The sequence below is a fragment of the Stigmatopora nigra genome, chromosome 13 (genome assembly GCF_051989575.1).
Source record: "Stigmatopora nigra isolate UIUO_SnigA chromosome 13, RoL_Snig_1.1, whole genome shotgun sequence".
Classification (NCBI taxonomy): Eukaryota; Metazoa; Chordata; class Actinopteri; order Syngnathiformes; family Syngnathidae; genus Stigmatopora; species Stigmatopora nigra.
This window is the reverse complement of record NC_135520.1, coordinates 6,174,346-6,193,557: the sequence shown is the minus strand read 5'-3', so window position 1 is coordinate 6,193,557 and position 19,212 is coordinate 6,174,346. Positions and strand designations below refer to the sequence as shown.

The 19,212-nt window shown below is 38.1% G+C and overlaps 1 protein-coding gene and 2 long non-coding RNA genes across 5 annotated transcripts; 1 reads left to right on the top strand and 2 right to left on the bottom strand.

The window, feature by feature from the left end:
- Positions 1-4,427: 4,427 nt before the first annotated feature.
- LOC144206465 (uncharacterized) lies at positions 4,428-6,327 on the top strand. Its single transcript, XR_013328369.1, has 6 exons — positions 4,428-4,531; positions 4,724-4,822; positions 5,591-5,661; positions 5,742-5,825; positions 6,089-6,140; positions 6,225-6,327. It is a non-coding gene; the product is annotated as an uncharacterized LOC144206465 (long non-coding RNA).
- Positions 6,325-7,870, bottom strand: LOC144206464 (uncharacterized). Its single transcript, XR_013328368.1, has 5 exons — positions 7,832-7,870; positions 7,115-7,172; positions 6,948-7,022; positions 6,783-6,823; positions 6,325-6,458 (listed from the first exon to the last, which is right to left on the bottom strand). It is a non-coding gene; the product is annotated as an uncharacterized LOC144206464 (long non-coding RNA).
- Positions 7,871-9,774: 1,904 nt separating this feature from the next.
- vsx2 (visual system homeobox 2) lies at positions 9,775-18,693 on the bottom strand. 3 transcript variants are annotated; one of them, XM_077731944.1, is made up of 7 exons: positions 18,608-18,693; positions 15,566-15,809; positions 14,747-15,433; positions 14,439-14,523; positions 13,791-13,914; positions 11,003-11,183; positions 9,775-10,771 (listed from the first exon to the last, which is right to left on the bottom strand). In XM_077731944.1, exons 3-7 carry the CDS (start codon positions 15,180-15,182, stop codon positions 10,404-10,406), a joined length of 1,194 nt encoding a protein of 397 aa, XP_077588070.1. In that variant the 5' UTR covers positions 15,183-15,433; positions 15,566-15,809; positions 18,608-18,693; the 3' UTR covers positions 9,775-10,403. The 3 variants fall into 3 exon arrangements, with proteins under 3 accessions (XP_077588070.1, XP_077588069.1, XP_077588071.1); XM_077731943.1 differs by lacking the exon at positions 18,608-18,693 and adding an exon at positions 16,524-17,133 and having other exon boundaries at positions 15,566-15,842; XM_077731945.1 differs by lacking the exon at positions 18,608-18,693 and adding an exon at positions 16,524-16,662 and having other exon boundaries at positions 9,775-10,708; positions 15,566-15,842.
- Between the last annotated feature and the right edge of the window lie 519 nt (positions 18,694-19,212).

Sequence of the window (19,212 nt, the reverse complement as noted above, 5' to 3'; positions counted from 1 at the left end):
GGGCCGCCACTTTGACACCTGTGCTGTAGATGGACATTTTTGTCAAGAGCCATTTACCCTTGCTTGAGCTTCCTGCAGCAAGCTCAAGGCATTTTGGCTGTCTGTCATGCTGATATTGTTTGCTATTGTGGGCTTGGACGACAATCTTTGGCATCTCTCACTGTCAGTTAAGGTGACTTTGACTGCCAAAGTGAAGAGAGCCTCGGGAACAATGGCCATTTTCTAGTATCAGGACACTGTACTCCCTTCCAGCCTTAACATTTGTATTTTTTTTTTTTTTGCCACTCCTGACAGGTTCTCACAAAGTTTGCCTGGAAAAATAAAGCATAAACTTAAGTGAATGGAAATGTTGATGACAGCACCAGCACTTTCTAGCCACAATGCAAAACACAAAGTGAGGTCCAGCACGCCTGAAGAAATAGTGAGACTCCCGTTGTCGTCTCTCCAAACAAGCGTGAAATGTGACTCGATGGGGGCGCTCTCATCGACGGGGCGCTGGAGTGGGCTTGTTCGTTCGTCCGTCCAACGCGGCCTTTTTCTCTCTCTCTCTCTGTATTGTGGATTCAGAAGAAGGCTTCACCCACGGCCGCTTCTATTAGTCATCGGCCCCCGAGTGAACACAACATTTGCAGATACGCAGTTAGATCGCACTTTCTGCAATATTTAAAAGCGGTGCTGCAAGGGCCGAAAGACTTTATAGTATGGCGTCAAAGTGGGATGTTTTTCCTTTTTAAGTCAGAAATATAACCCTGGGAGAAAGTATATATACATAATGAGCCTCAGGTTTTTAGATTCAACTTTTTAAAGGTGTCTGCCTCACAGCTGTGGTGTCCTGGGTTCAAATCCAGGTCATGTCCATCAGGGTGTCCCCTGCCTCAGCTGGAACTGGCTCCAGCACCCCCACGACCCTAATGAAGATAAAGCGGTTCAAAAAATGAGATGAGAAGATCCTTCCATGCATGTTTTTGGAATGTGGGAGGAAACAAGAGTACCTGGAGAAAATGCCCAGGGAAAACATACAATCTCCACAAAAGTGGGTGGAATTGGATTTGAACCCACAATCCCCTCATTGTGAGGCCAATGTGCTAACCACTCATCCACTGCTTTCTTGCAATTATCTTGCACCAAAACACCTGCAATGGAAATGTAATTATAAACAGGTGTGCCCTCTACTTTCAGAGTTGGAGAATTTTAAAGAAGTAATGCTGAAAACAAAGACTAAAGAATTTAGTTGTCATTCAGAGCAAGATGGAGGATTTGAAAAGTAAGGTATGATTCTTATTATGGGACTTTTACCAAAGTTGCCTTTCGTTTTTGTCTGGGTTTCTTTGCTACTTCCTTGTCAATGCATTGACTAGTGAGACGTAGAAGTGTCTTGTGTGGTTTTATTTTCAGATTTGGGGTAGATCAACCTACTCAAGCACTGTGGGAACAACCTGTGAATTCAACCTGTGAATTCAACTAAAACCCATTGGATATCATTGACAGTGATAGACTTCATTTAAACTAATCATGTATTCACAAATGGGACGACTTGAAAATGACATATTAGCTGCAGCCAAATTGAGAAAAAGGATAAATTCAAGCATTGGAAAGAGAAATTAGATCAAAGCTAAGCGCTACATTTATAACCAGCGACACGCTGTTGACTGAAAGGCATTTCTCAGTTCACTGCTTAAATGAAATACCTGTCAGGCATCCTGAGGACATTGTACGCATAAACAATACGCTGCTGAGCATGATGCAAACTAATGCACAATGCAATTTGATGCATATAAGGTTTTAAATCAAAAGCCAACAGACAGCAGCATCACTCAAAAATCTGTAAGTCACCAATTGCCTGTCACTCCATGATTTTGTTTGAGATATTCCAAACAATATAGTGAATGGGGTTGTAGTGCAAAATCATAAGTTAGAATCCCTCAGGTAATCTAATAAAAAGCAGACATTCACATGCTGTTTGAAGCTTATTTCTGCAGATATATACATATATATGTATATGCATACATATATACATATATATGTATATGCGTACATATATTCATATATATGTATATGCATACATATATATTTATATGCATACATATATATGTATATGCATACATATATACATATATGTGTATATGCATACATATTATTTATTTATGTATGCATATTTGATTATTCCGAGGAGACTTTGTGGGTCCGCGCCACTGAGTCCATTGACAATGAATACAGGATAGAAAAAAATACATTTACTCAGCATTCAGCAAAAATGAGTGATTAAAAGTGGTTAGAGTCAATGTTATGTCGTAGTTCAATCACTGCTGTTGAATGGTGATGGCCAACCGGGACTATGTCAATTTAAAATGGAATTAGAACTCGTGCATTTGTGAAATGAGTTTCCGTGTGCAGTTTTGTGTTACATTCACACTTTTTGCCTGCTTTGCTTCAACTGATTATCACACTTTCAATTTTAATGTACTCCCAAATAATCACCTCGCACAGGGTATTTATTGCTTTTTACAAACATAATTCCACATTCAGTCCAAAAGCGACATCTGATGTTCTCCATTCCATTCAAATATCATTTTGGTTTTAATTACAGTTACACCGCATTTGATATTTTTCACTTTTCAACAAACTTTCAATAGAAGAATTTAAATTCCACATGCACTTTGTTTATTGTTTTGCTAAATGGAATAACACAACTTATTCTTTTTCATTATAATGTAGTCCATCTTCAACAGCCGCTCTTAAGTGCATTTGTACATCACAATCACATGGTGCTTCAGCTTTGACTAGACAAGTCATTATTTCCTACAAGCTAACCACACACAGACACAGAAAAACACTCTGCGCCTCGCACCTTTGTCCCACAGCAAAATGATCACCCACTGTTTGCCAGGATGCCGATAAGAGGCCTCATCCTGTGGCTCACTTATCACTAGGAAGCAAGGAGGAACCTTGACTATCAAGTCTCCCGCTAAATCCATATTGGACACGGCAGTGGGTGGCTATTTGCTTCGCTTGTTTTTACTGTGAAAAAAAAAAAAAAACATAAGACATGATTGCTTTTGGGTGCTTCACAGGGAGAGATAATGTCCTTTAAAGTGACCGATAATATGAAATAGGAAGAAACAGATAACAAAGATAACATTATGAATTGTGAGTAATGCTGTGTTGCTCTCAAGACAAAAGACATTTATTTGAGAATTGATTTTAATTGCTCAATGTCTAATTTATTAATGGGCATCCTTTGCTAAACCAGGGGACCCCCACTTCTCCTTAACCTATTGACACCCCTCATTCTTATCATAGGGTGTTTTATCCAGAAGATTGCTGCCTGGTGGATGATGGAAGCGACCACCTGCTGAGCAGCAACAGTCTTCACTTTGCCTACTATTTATCCACAAGTAGACAGTCTCATCTCTGCAGGTATGATGACACATGACAAATATTGATTAACATTTCAACATCATGCATTTCTCTCGCTCTGGTAATTTTTTCACCATCCTGACATGTGTAAATCCATTCCAGGTTGTCGTTTTGGTGGCAAAAGTAAATCAACTAGAACTAGATGCACGTCTTTACTATCCTTATGTTTATGTTGATGTTCATTTTGACCACAGAGAGGATTATTTTCTTGCGCAACATTGCCCTCGTGTGGTCTTTTATTGTACTACATCAAAATGGAAACTAGTATTTTACAATAGACAGTCATTCTGAAAATTGACACTTAAGACCCAAAACTGATTATATAATGAGGGTAATGAAAAAATATATGTATATACATTATATATATATATATATATATATATATATATATATATATATATATATATATATATATATATATATATATATATATATATATATATATATATATATATATATATATATATATATATATATATATATATATATATATATATATATATATATATATATATATATATATATATATATATATATATATATATATATATATATATATATATATATATATATATATATATATATATATATATATATATATATATATATATATATATATATATATATATATATATATATATATATATATATATATATATGAATAACTGCACAAGCAAATATACGTATCTAAATAATATTTAATAATATTTCAATTGTATGAGGTTATTATTGATGCTTTTATGTGTCGCAGTGGGAGCTGCAGTAAAGGTTTTATAGCCATAAAATAGTTATTGAGGTTTGGATTGATTCAGATATAGCAATACTGAAGGCATACATGTAAAATGCACAAAAAATAGACACAAAATATACTACATTGTTTTCAGAATAACGTGTATTAGTCTAATGCACGTTATTGTGAATACGTACAATGTATTTTGAGTGTGTGTGTCTTTTTAAGAGGCGTGTCCGAGGTCAGAGTTCAATTAGCCGCCATTATTCAAAATGGTGGATGAGGTAGAAGATTGTTTGGCCGTGGCATGCTGTGCAGCTCAGAAGTGGCGTTTTACCGAAGATAGACCCGATTAACTTCTTACAGCACAATGTAGTGCATTTGGTACGGTGTCATTTGGGGATTTCGAAGCCCCCGTTCTCATTTTAAGAGTGCTTTTTGACGGGAGCATGCCTCTTTTGCGTGATGTAGCCCCACGCGGTTTGAAACCGACAAATGTTTGCAGACAGATTGGCTACATTGCGCTACCTATAGCTCTTTATGTTTAACAAGAAATCATTCTCTTGTGTCTTTCAGATCCTCAACGAACGCAGATTGCTGGAAAACATCAAGAATGTGGCCAAGACGTCCAAAAAGGAGCAGCTTGTCGACGCCATGTCTAGCGGTTTGTGAGAAGTGAGTCGTTTTTTAAAATACTAGTTTCTAATTCTCCGTGTAATAATTAAATGTCAGCGTTCAACGCTTTGCTCAATTGGCTTGTTTTTAATTATGATGCATTCAATTTTGAATGAAAGCACTAGCTGATCTGGTGAACAATGTATTTTTTAATAGCAAGAATGTGTGGATAACTCAAGCCCACATATGTGCATTCAGTGGTCTAAGAAATAAACAGTACGCTTATAGAATATAAACCAGTGGTTTTTAACTTGGTTGGACCTACTGAACGCTACTTTAATGTGAAATAAACCGTTTTTCCAAATTCAAAAGAAATAAATTCCTCGCAGCACTGATTGGCCAAACTATGTCACCTGATCAACTGCAGTCAGTACTGATTAAGGAAGGCACGTTATTGTGAATAGACATGAATCGATGTGTCTCTGTGGCAGAGGCTCAATAAAACCCAGGTTAAGAACCATTCATATATATATAACTTTACCATGGGTCTTGACATTTCCATTTTTCCTTTTAAATGTCGTTTTGACAAAACCTAAGTGAGACACTCAGCAATGGAGTAAGGGTCATTTTTGACTCAAGTTTAATCATTTGGTAAAAAAATATATATTTTTCCTCAGTGTAAGAAGAGAAACAGAAGCAATAATGACTTTAGGATATTTATTTTTAAAAAATGACTGGAAAAACTCATCTAGGATGAAATAACTTGGTCATATGTGCATCATAATGGTTAAATAAGCAATTTCATAATCACGCTGTCCTGTTTTGTAGATGTTTAAAGCCACGGAGATGGAGGTAGTGAAAGCTGTCAAAATCCATGAGTACATAAAGTTGTGGATTTGGTAAGACTCCAGTGTTTCTGGTTATTTCTTATTTCATGTCATGTGTGCTAAACCTAATTTTGCATCTTGCTTCTTTTCAGGATCTCCCTGAGTTGACCAAATCAACGCTGAAGAAAGGGTGTGACGGTGAATGGCACAATTTTTGACACAACATCCTCTTACTGGTACTTGTCGTTACAGAACAGGACTCTAACTCTGATCCTTAAGGGCCACTGTCCAGTATGTTTTCCATAGCTCCCACCACATCTGAATCAAATGATTAACTGTGCAAGCTGTCCAGGAGCTTGATCACAATCTTTTGATTTTGATGTGTTGGAAGACATGGAAAAATAGACTGGATAAGATCCTTTGAAGACTTTAGTTGGAGATCCCTGATTTTTGAGCTTTTGTACCAGAGGGGTTTAATATTGTCTGCCTTCTTTTGCAGTGGGATGAAGGCATGCTGACTGAGTAATGGATTTATGAAAAGAACATCTGTGGTAAGTATATCATTCAGACTGTCAACTAAATTTTTTTGTCAAATGTCTTCTGAATTTACTAATACCTATTTTTTTTTCTTCCAGGTGTCTACCCATTTACTGCTGGATGATGAAACTGCTTCATTTCTAATTGCTGGAGGATGTGACTGTTTCAATTTGTGTAAAAATAAAAGTACTTGAAATATAACTTTGCATATTTTTCATTTATTTAGCAAAAGAACACAAGTTACATTGTCATGGATTTTATTAACAGGAAAAAGTTTGCACACTTAGGAGTTGGTATCACATTGAAGAATTGATGTAGTCAAACTTCTCCACCTGCATACAAAAAAAAAAAATTATACAAAACACTTAGAATAAAATTTTCAAAAAATGAAACAGCCTTATATTCTGGCAGAATTTTTTGGGGAAAAAAAACACTTAGAATAATTTTTTCAAAAAAAAAAATACAAAACACTTAGGCAAAATTTTTATTTAGAAAAAACACTTAGAAATAAAAAAACAGCACAAAAATAAAAGGAAAAAAAAGACCGGAAAGGTCTTATGGTCTTTTTTCTCCAAGTGTTTTCAAAAAGACAATTGCTGTTCAAACCTTCCATAAGGCAGCAATAAATGAAGTTTAAAAAATAAAAATCTTCTTACCTCTCACTTTGTCACCATGAGCCAGAAAACTGGACATTTATCTATAAGGGGGGAAAAACAATTGCAACATCAGTCAGTGAAACCTCACCATGAAAATAGAATAAATCAGATTTCTCACAAACTTTTACTTCGGATTAATACTTGGTAATTTTACAATAAACCAACCTCTCAAAAGACTTGCAAAATTCAGAGATGTCAACCTGGGAAGAACACCTGATCCACCAGAGTCTGGACAAAGGCCTGATGTGATCAAAAAAAAAAAAAAAAAAAAAGCAAAAGTTATCATATACAGAGACTGGAAATTCAACAAATAGCTTAAAAACTATTATTACCTTGATCAGGCCAGGTCTCCTCATGAATCCTCAGGGGTGGAACAGCTGCATCTTGACACTAAACAAGGAAATTTTGATTTAACCATGCTGTTCGGGAGTTGCCAAACAATTATTACAGGAAAGAGAAATCTTACAAGAAATTTAATAAACGTTCAAGATAAAGAATGAAAATAAGTTGGAGTGCTGTGTGCTATTTTCCCTTTTCCAGACAAGGCAATTAAACAGTGATGTTAACAACTAGGAGAAAGTTGGCTCAACAATTTGTGCATGAATTATTTTGTGTGAAAACAGAACAATTACAAATTGCAAAGGAGTGTTAAGCACTAGCAGTGAAAACTATCATTACATACAACACACCAGGAACTAAGTCATTCCTCTAGATGTCGTTTTTGAGTGAGCCTTTAGCTAACAAACTGTCCCGTTGATGTCTCGGCCTTGTTTGATTAAATTAAAAAGACTACTAAACGACTTAATAATGGAGAGAAAACGGAAAACATACTGTTAAAGTCAAATGGATAGCGTTCGTGACGCTAATGCTAACATTGCTAGTCACAAACGGCACACAGTCGGTCCAAACTTAAATCGTCGACGGTGTGTTTAACCTGGCATTAAACTAAAAGATTTGTTGGCGTTATTAGCTCAATTGGTTCCTAAAAAACCTCCCGGTAGCGTGATAAAAATGCATTTAGGCCAGTAAATTGCTCCACGACGACTTACCGCGTCGTGCTACACGAACGCCATCATTGAAAATGCCGTTCCAAAGGGCCGAACACTGCGCATGTGCGTAATTTACACATGTGCGTAACCACGCCTATTTGTCTCGCCATATTGAATGTGGAAAAGATGGTGGCTTGCTTACCGTGCTCCACGAGATGGTTGTTCTCTCAACTCAATGTTTTGAAGATAACGTAGAACAGTCGCCATTTTTGTAGTCTTCATGCTGTAAAACAGTATGTGTATACGTACTACAATGAAACTCTAATACATATTTAAACACAGAGGGATTATAATATTATCATGATAATAATTATGATAAAATCATAATTATTATCATAATCATTCGCTGACACATATCCCAGACAAAATTGATTCTACGTCTATCCCCGACACGTATCTAATCAATATGAACAGTAGAGGGCAATAAAACACTGCTTTATTAAATTCTGATGTCAAACTTCTTAGATTTGAAGTGTTTCCGAAAATGAGCTGCGTGTATTTACTAATAATCCCAGCTATGTACATCATATTGCTTTAGGCGAAATTGAACGTTAATATTGCATTAGCGAAAATCTTCTCATAAACCCATCATTGATCTCCTGTCCTCCACGGGTTAAGATGATCTTGTCTTGTGCAAAAAATAAAAAATAAAACACATTGGAAAGGCGTAGCATGGATGACCCCACAATTTCCAGTTTAAACAGCTGGATTTTCACAAATCTGATCTATCATAACCTCTTACTCTTATTCTTTCTCGGAGGATTAAATAGATTTGCACTTAGAGGACTAATCCGTACTCGGTTGCATGTCTTCACCCCAATACTGGAATTTGGATAGAAGTCTGCAGATAAGAAGTTTCTTGAAATGAGCTTGGAGTTCTGCACTCAAAATATGTTGCACAGAATTTAGTATTAGTTTTGTAAACCTGGCATGGTTAAAGTAACAAAAACATACAAATATAATAGCTTGCAACAGATTGAGGAAATTATAATGTTTAGTTCACTCAGATAAAGTTTAATTATAGTACTGTATTAGGGTCTTTAGATAACTTGACTGATGAAGTTTGAAGTTTTTGTTATAATTTAAAAATGATTTTTTTTAAAAGATAATGTGCAATCTACAATACATAGCATGCACATTTTATGATAAGGTTTGTAAACTTTACAACACTGATAAATGCATTTTTGTCTTATTCAAAATGTTGATGTGTTCTTGACAAGCTGGGTGGTCATGAAAAAATAAAACTAGATATCCAAGTACTACTTTTAGTAAAAAAAAACACTAAAAAATACATGTTTGAAATCCTATTTTAAAACATTAGCATTATCAAAAATGTTGCACATATGCATGGATGTCAATTTCTGAAATTAGACTAGTCAAAAATATAATATTTACATATTATTTGCATTGATAATTAAATCTATCAATTATATTAGGGCTTGTGTCTGTTTGCCATCAAATCTGTGCAGCTATTTCTTCCTTCCTTTGTAGCAACAATGCACAATTCATGTCAAATGTATTCCTAGGCCCAAATTGACACCAGGTTTCCACACTGTGTGGGAATAGTCTTCCAGTAACTCGAGTGAAGTCAAGCTGTCAGTCTTTGGTTGTCCGTAAGAGGACGGACGAACGGCTTAAAATTGGGATGTTAAAGCGATTTCAAATGAGAGTTCCTCTGCTTATAGCTGCTTTCTCTTTCGTTTGCCCAGCCCTTCCCTTCCCCTTCCCTTCCCCCTCCTCCCCTCCAATTTCCGATGAAATTGAAGGCTCTCAACTGCGACGGATTATAGGAGCTAACCCAGGCATGCAACCAGGAGGGTGGCGGGGGGAAAGGGAGACTCCAGGGGCTGTGCTAATGAGGCGAGCCATCAGAGCATCAACAAGTAGCTTCTGCACCCAGAAGTCGATTGGACCACTTGAGGCATGAGAAGACTGCCATGGCGGACACCAGAAAGTCACGTTTAATAAACAAAGGTGATTTCTTTTCAATGCTTACGAGTTTGGACGCAAAATAACTCAAAGGGTGTCGTGGAATACATCAGCTACAGTATATACAGCAGTGGTTTTCAAATTGGGGGTACACGCACGTTAAATTGGGGTCCGGATTTCTTACTAAGGTTAACTTGAACTGAAAACTTATAAAGGGCGTGCTACCCTGGCTTTTAGCTCAGCGGTTAGGATGTTCAACGTCATGAAAAATGAGTGACGTCAGGTTAAAAGTTGGCTATGATTGACAGCCAACATCAGAATTATGTTGACTTATTTTGTCCATGTCAGGGTTGAAAAATGCTAAAAGGTATTTCAGGATTGTGATGGGATCTATGGATTTTTTGGGGGGTGATCCTGGACCCTAAAAGTTTGAGCACCCCTGATATACAGCATCACAAAGAACAACAATTAGGTTCCTCTTCTTACTAGAGGGCCGTGGCAGAGTCACAGTTCAGGATGTAAAATGGAAACTTTTTGGAAGAAGACCAAAAAAAAGTGCGCTTGAATCTTCTGTGTAGCATTAAATTGTCCTCAAGGGAGTCCATACACAGCTTGTTTTAGAAGAGCCAATGAGAGCTCAGATTCACGGGCTGTGCCTTTCCTCCACGGGACTACAAGGAGTAGCGCTTTTCTCCCTCTCGTCCTCATCCAGTCTGTCATGACAAACTGTCCCGAGCACTTTGGCGCTGTGCTCTTGCGCTTTGGCCCTGAGGGCGGCAATGCTGTTCTCTCTCAGTTCCTCTTTAGAAATGGCCAAGTCGCCGTTGGACCTCCTCTCCTCCGCCTCGGAGTCTTCGGCTCTCCTAGAGCTGGGCGGCGGTGACTCGTCACACTTGGCGGTCGCCGGCTGAGGTGGTGGCGGGCTCTCCATGGACTTTTTGTGCATCCCTGCAAAGAGTTGCGGGCATTCAGATTTAGAATAGCGTCTGGTGATTGGTAAGCCATCTTGAACTGAAAACAGCAAGCAAAGAGGGTTGCGCTTTTAGACCAGGCACGAAAAGACAACATCGAGGAACAAGCTTAGACGATGACGTTAGATGCCCAGTGCACTGAGACCATATTATGGGACAGAAGATGGCTTGGATGGAAAGAAGGAAGCCAGAAAAGAATCACGATGGAAGAATACTTGGGTATTTTACGATTCAAGAATGAGGAAGATGAGGATTAACGTTGGTTACCCACCGAGCAACCAGGGGGCGCAGGACTCCATGATACCATCCTTGGCTGACTTGAGAATGGACTCAGGCAAAGGAATGGAATGTCTGACCATTGCCCCGTAGAGACCGTACTCGGCCATGACGGTGCTACGACCCCAGCATTTTTCTCTCTTCCTCCACTTGGCTCTACGGTTCTGGAACCAGACCTTTAAATAGGAACAAGCACATTTATTAATAGGCTTGCATTGTATTTAACAATCGTTAACAAGTGAACTGCCTGATACTGACACCTGTTTGAGGATGCACAGTGGTAAATTCCATTCGTATTGTGATCAATATGTTAGTAATTGTTTTACACATTGGACAGGAAGCATAAGGAGAATGAGACAGCTGAGATATTCATGAATGCATGAAAGCCAACAAGGTTAAATGTTGACTTTAGTTTAGTTTTTTTTCATCTTCAGTACCACCCATCCTCAAAAGGGTTGCAGGGGTTGCTGAAGCCTGCCCACACTGAAGTCAGGTGAGTGAACTACTGCCACCAGGTGGATTCAAAAGCACACACTCAAGCACTAAAGTCAGGTGAGTGAACCTCTACGCCATCCCAAGAGACCAGGAAGGGAAATGTCAATTAAAACTTAACTAGTGACTCACTTAAAATATTAGTATTAAGTGTTCTTTATACTTCAGAGCGCCACCAGCAGTACACCATTTTGAGAGTAGGCAGTATAGAAGATGAATGAGTACTTTATATTAATATTTTGAGTGAGTTACTAGTTCAGTTTTAAATGACATGAGCCTCCTAGTTCTCTTGGGTGGCCTCTTGGTGTAGAGGTTCACTCACCTGACTTAGGTGCAGGCAGGTGTGGGTTCAATTCCCAGGTTGAAAATGAACAAACATTTAATTCTAATATTTTGACTGAGTTACTAGTTATGTTTTAAGTGACATGAGCGTCTTAGTTCTCTTGGTGGCCTTGTGGCTTAGAGGTTCACTCACCTGGCTAGAATACAAACAGATGTGGTATCAAATCCTGCATTGAAAATTAATGAACATTTACTTTATACTAATATTTTGAGTGAGTCACTACACCACAAGACCACCCAAGATAAGTTTGGTGCTAATCTCACTTAAAACTTAACTAGTGACTCACACAAAATATTAATATAAAATCTTCAAACATTTTTGATGTGGGATTTGAACCCACACCTGCCCATACCATAATCAGGTGAGTGAACCTATAGGCCAAAAAGCAACCCAGGCTGAGAGATACCTGATCATTGTTTAAAAATGTTTTTCATCAAAACTTTACATGTGCTACCCTTTCCAAATGTTGATTTTCTCATCTCTCATCTCACATCTCATTTTTCTGAACCGCTTTATCCTCATTAGGGTCGTGGGGGGTGCTGGAGCATATTCCAGCTGACTCCAGGCCATACATGGGGGACACACTGAATCTGTGGCCAGCCGATCCCAGGACAATGTGGATTTTGGTTTGTAAATACAGCAAGATAACTGAAAATTCTTGGGACTAATGATAAAATTGGAAGGGATTTCCAGTTCTGCAGCAATTTGGCAAGGAAAAATATCCAAAATATGACACCAAAGAACATCTGGAAGCCCAAAAGAAAGAAGTTTCCACCATCTGATTGAAAAATAAGTTAATTTCAAGCCCGATCGATGAAGACCAGGCGGGCAAATATCACGGGAAATTAAACTAGCAGGACACGGGGGAGCGTCATTATTGACCCGCGTTAATAAATTCAATGTAGTTATTTCATTTAAACCCCCCCCCCCTCCCCACCGCGGCTCCTGAGCCGCTCTCATTTAACTAATTACGCTCAATGCGCAAAAAATTGGGTGTTAATTTTGATTTAGCAGAGTGCAGCCAGGCCGATTTATTGATCTATTTGCATGTGGTATTATTTATTGGGAGATGTTGCGGGGGGCCTTAATGAGAAACGAGATTAAAAGGCGGGTTGGCAGCGGCAGATGGATGGCGCCGGGGTCACGTAGCAATCTTCTCCCGCCTTGATCGCTTGATTAGGTCGTTAGTGTCTGCTTCCACACAACAAATTGTTTCACTTTGGGACTCAAGCTGATGAGAAACGAGGTGTCTTGGAGCGGTCTGGGGGAACACATCACTCAAAGCTTGGAGTGTGAGAGAGAAAGAGAGATGAGCATCAACTTGCTCAAGTGCACAAGTGGGATACGTACGTGGAGTGCAAACCTTATATGTACTTGAAAATTTAAAAACGAAACAAAAAAAGATTCAAGAGCTCGCTCATGTCGTAACATAAAGGATACCTCACTGGCTTTTAGTCAATTTTTAACTATTTAATGCTGTATGTGCAAAAATATAATTACTATATTTTGTATATATACATACATTATGCCCGCGACCCTAATGAGGATAAAGTGGTTCAGAAAATGAGATGAGGAGAGAGACGTACATTATGATGAATTATGTAAACAAGCACAGAAATATATATAAATATATATGTTTACATGTGCATGTATGTATATACACACATATTGATATATATATATATATATATATATATATATATATATATATATATATATATATATATATATATATATATATATATATATATATATATATATATATATATATATATATATATATATATATATATATATATATATATATATATATATATATATATATATATATATATATACATACATACACACATATACACATGTATGTATAGATTTACATATTATATGATTTAATATTAGTGTCATATATGAATGATCATGTGTTTAGGTGTGTTTTTATGTATCTGACCTGTATTCTGTCTTCAGGCAATTCTGTTTTCATGGCCAACATCTCTCGTGCGTACACGTCTGGATAATGGGCCTCATTAAAGGCCTTCTCCAGCTCCTCCAACTGGTAAGAGGTGAATATGGTCCTATTGGAAAAGAAGAATATATAACATGAATCCACCATCAGTTCACACACAAGCATATATTTTTTTCTTGAGTGATATTTTTTCTACACAATTTAAATACATAAGAGCTAAACAAGCAGTGCAAACAATTTAAATGACCCATTCATAATCTGGGGTAATGAAAAACATAAATATCACAATTTGATTCACTACACTTGAAATAAATGACATTAAATACAACGAGCAATTGTATTCAATCGTTATATTTCTTCAAGGCAAATGCAAGAACGCTGTTTATTATTCACTGAACATCTCCAAAACCATGGGACTCATCCTGGATTTCAGACGGAACAAGACCGCTTTATTCATTTCATATTTACTGATTATTTTTTCTTTCCGTTTGTTGTCATTTGTGCACTACATGGTGAAAGCTTTGAATCTCCTTATACTTGTATAATGACAATAAAAGCAATTATATTCAATAATTAAAGACTTTACCAAATATTTTATGAACAAATTCTCAATATATTACAAACACCACTAACCTGTGACGTCTTTTCTTACGTTTCTTGCTTTGAGCTATTGAAGATTTGGATGCTTTTCGTTCACTTGAAGACAAATCTTCAGAGTCTACACACAAGAAAATAAATCCATACATTATTATCATGCATCTTTTCTCAATGCATTTTACATGTTACAGGGTTCAGGGTTATCATTTAAAATTACACCCATAAATCAAAATGCATCCATTTAACAAAAACAAATGTGCATTAATAGCATGCATTGCAAATTTTTTTTTTCCATCGAATTAATGTAGTTTTATATGTTGATAATAATAAAAAAAGATACCCACCCGAGCTTACGGACTGCTCTGCATCCAATCCCCCTGCAGACGAGGCATTGTGCGGCTGCAGACGAACGTCTTGCGGGTCTAGCACGCCCTCCAAAAATGTAGGTTGTCGATAAAAGGCAGGAATCGCCGCGGCTCCGATTAATCCCATCCCGACACCCATACCGGCGTGTCCCAGCACAGATCTAGCCGCGATGAGGTGCGCCCCAGCCGGCAAGGAGCTGAGCGGACTCCTCGGGGCCGCCGACGGCTCCTTGTTAAGCCCCAAAATCTCCTGGATACCGAACCCGGTGCACCTGCTGGGTGGGTGGATGACGGTGGCCTTGGCCGGTTGTTGCTGGTTGTTGATGCCGCTGCCCCCGTGAACACCCACGGGGGCTTTTCTGGTCTCCACGGGGTTTAAAGTTCCCGACAACACAGAGCCTTGTTTGCCCGTCATTGTGGGTTCGGCTTGGGTTGATTTTTTTTTTTTTTTTTGGTTGTTGTTGATTTTTTTTCCTCCTGAATTAACAGAATGTTCCCCAGTGCATGGTCCTCTGTGCACAAGTGCGTGCGAGGGGGGCTTCTTTACAAAATGGTCCCTTTATCCAACAGGTCCATACCGACGAGAGGCAGAGGCAAGCAGCCAATCAGCAGCGAGGATTCAGGATTCCTGTGGATCATCATGGATGCTTTACAGACGCCCTTTTCCTAAACACACACATACACCGACAAATACACACACATTGCTTAAATTTTACTAGTCGAAAACACACAAACCTTTAAGAAATGATGTGCATTTAATTATTATATTTTGAGTTGGGAAAAAAATGTCATCCTCACCAAATTGTGACTTCATCACTGGTTTAGATCGTTGATGCATAAATGATCTCCAGATGCTTTGGCTGTGGGGGGGTTATTCATCATCATCATACGCAAATAATCAAAGGCCTTCCTCTAAATACGGCAGGTGGACAGGATAACACTTGCCTCCGTCGCTGCATTCATTCGTGGGGGACCGATCCGCGTGTTAATCCCACGGCATCAGATTAAAAAGCGGGAGGAAGATCATACACATGCGGGTCGACTGGAAAACGGCCAAATCACATCACTTTAATATCTATCTTTAGGAGTAGAAGAATACGATGATTGCTGATTATTTGTGGAGGAAAAACTGTCTAGGAATGTTTCATAAAATTGATGGGAAATTTGATTTCTTCTCATATAAATGTATGACATTGTCACTATAGTATTCTAAAAATAAATAGCAATTCTAAAAGTAATATCTGCAATTAAACATGCTCAAAAATGTTGTATTGCACCTGCTAATACAATTAAAAGGTTGGAAAATGGAAAAACAATACATTTGGATACAAAAATATGGAAGGCAAAAACAAAACAATACATCTATAAAAAGATGAGGATGCTAAAAATCAAATAATCTAGACCTTTGTCAATTAAAATGAAACCTGTAAAAATAATCAAATAAATACTGAAAATGTAAAAACATAGATTTTCTATGGGTCATTTAAAAAAACTGACCCTTAAGATAAACTGAAATTTGCCCCATTCAATTGACTTCAATGAGTAATAATAAGATAACCCTGCATTAGTCCTTTAAAACGCATGCATGATGATTCAACGTAGTTTGACTGCAGTAAAACAGGCCTGCTAATGTATTGTGACTGACTTGGCAGAGAGAAAGACACATCAATGCTTTGTTGAGAAAGCCGTCTATAGTGACAAGAATTAACAGCGCATTTAAATGCATGGCACAGTATTTATTTACTATAAAACTGACCTCAGGTGCTCCATTCTCTTGGCATCCTTTGCATATATTACCATATCATCTTGAGCATATACCTGATAAAGAGCGATATTGACTCATACGCAAGACCTGCGTGAACGCGCACTAACAAAGTCGTAATTTACATCAAACATTTGGAAATGAGACGCTGATTTGGAGGCAGGAACATATTGCCGATCTAATTAGAGCTGGTCCTGTTGAAAGTAATTAGGGCCTATTTAGTGGAAATTCAATTAATGAAGAAATCAATGTTATTAGGATATGCTAATGACACATCAGCCTGTTGGGATCCAGTCATTTATTAACATGGACACGAGCAGTGTGGGCCACATACGGCGGCCCCCCCAAGAAGCTCTCTTTTTGGTGCATCTATCCAAGTGTCTTGTTTGTTTGTTTGTTGACCAATTGCAAAACTGCACAGTTTGTGCTAATCTCCTACATGAGCATGATAACGTAATGATTTGTATGCTGGAGATGCAGCCTAATAAAGCTCCAGATTAAGGGAAGATTTACAGTATCTGGTGTGCATGCTGGTGCCCATCAAAGAGCATGCAGATTAAGAAGTAAGCAGCTGTTGTGACTTTGGTTTTTAGATCACGTGGAGGGGGGTCTTATTCGGGTCAAGAGCACATTGATGGGTTGATGGCTAAAGAAACCCTAGCACAGTGGTGTCCAAAGTGCGGCCCGTGGGCCAAAAGTGGCCCACCGGGTGGTACGATCCGGTCCGTGGGGGTTGTTCTACATGAGACCACTTTGTATCTTATTTATACTGCAAATAGATTTTTTTTTCTTTTCAAGGGTTCTGAAAATTGTTTTTAAATTATGCAAAAAAGTGCGTGGGAGTACGTATCTGTGCTCAATTTCTTGTCTGCAAGAAAGCTTAAAATGCCCTGAAACCAATAAGAAGTATCCTGAAAAGTCCTACAAAATCAATAGGAAATGATCCAGAATTGACCATAAGTGACCTTCTACGGACAAATAGGCTTAAGGACAGTTTTTTTTCCTACACCCATCAGGTCTCTAAACTTGCGGTAACACGACACACAATCCCTTCTGTGTAATAACTTTGGGGTGAGGTAACATGAAAAAAATGTAGGGTGGTGATCTGCCTCATACTGGCTGACTGAAGGTAAGTGGTATTTGGGTCTTTTGCTGGGAAAACGCACCTTATGGAGAAGCACTACCAATTTCGTCATACGCAGTTTCAGGTTATGATGACAATGGCTATGTCCTATTATTATTATTTGAGTATCCTAAAATGAAACGAGTAGGGAAAGAAGTAACGTAAAATTAACTCAAGTCAAGTTGATACCCCTGCCCTAGCAAACGTTTCAATATGATGACAGCAAGCATGTGGCGCAGAGTCGGGAAGCAGAAGAAAGCGCTTGACTGCTTTCCCAAAGATAGTAGTCTTCTCCGCCTTCCAAAAACACATGTTTTTGCTAGGTCAGCAGCTTTCTCATGGCCCTACCGCAATTACTGGCATGTTTTCTAGCGGGCCGTAGACATTGCTTAATTAGGCGAGGACTTGATTAATTTGCTATAATTGACGGCTAATTTAAGGACTAGGGGGCACATTGGAATGACATTTGTTGGGGCTCAGAGGGTATGTGGGGTTAAGGCCAGAATCCCCCCCACCCTCCGCACCCCCATGGTTGTCTGCCTTCATGTGCATGAGCAGTTCTGCGGACACTGACCCAGTCTAACGTGGTGACAGGCAAGCAGGCACCAGCGTGTGCGCCATATTGATGGTGTCAACACTGTGTGCAGCGTGTACATTCATCAACAAGCGTCTGAGGCCATCAAGACAACAAGGTCAATTTGTAACGGACTATTTCAGGAAATTGACCAGGAGGTGCTGAATTTCAGCCTGGAAGGATTACTTACATTATTTTTTTCCTAATGGGTAAAAACTGACAAATCCCTTTAGCTTGTGAAAAGAAAAAAAAAATGAAATGATCACAATTTCAGAATGTCATTCCAATACTAGAGTATATGTACTGCAAATATGTTTTAGAGAAAAAAACTATATGCCATAACCTTTTTCTCCTTATATTATAAAATCATTGCATACTTACCTGAATGGATTCATGCCTCTTGGCTTGGTCAGACTCGGCTTAACTCATTGGCTTCTCTTAACAGCACTAGACGTCCAATCTATTTGAAGTGGGGGGGGGGGGGGGATTAGCATTTACAAACTATACATCTATTAAGCAGAATTTCATCACAACAAAGTAGGCTCTTTACAAAGCAGTTGGGTAAGTATAGTAGCAAATATTAGACCATGTTGCAGCACCTCCATGTCATGTAATCCACTCCTAAATCCAATGTAGGAAATGTCATTCGGATACAAACCTAAACCTGTGGTTGATAAAAAAAAAAAAAAAATTCTACATATATAATACATTGTGAGCAGAAACCATATAAACAAAGTGGCGGCCCGGGGGCCAAATCTGGCCCGCCGCATCATTTTGTGTGGCCAGGGAAAGCAAATCAAGAGTGCTGACTTTCTGTTTTAGGATCAAATCAAAATGAAAAACATTGATGTATATTTCATTTCCTGATTTTACCCCTTTTAAATCAATAATTGTACTTTTTAAATACATTTTCCTGTATTTTTAGTTCAAAAATCATTTTCTAAAATCTAAAAAATGTGTAAATAACCTATAATAATTGCCAGCCA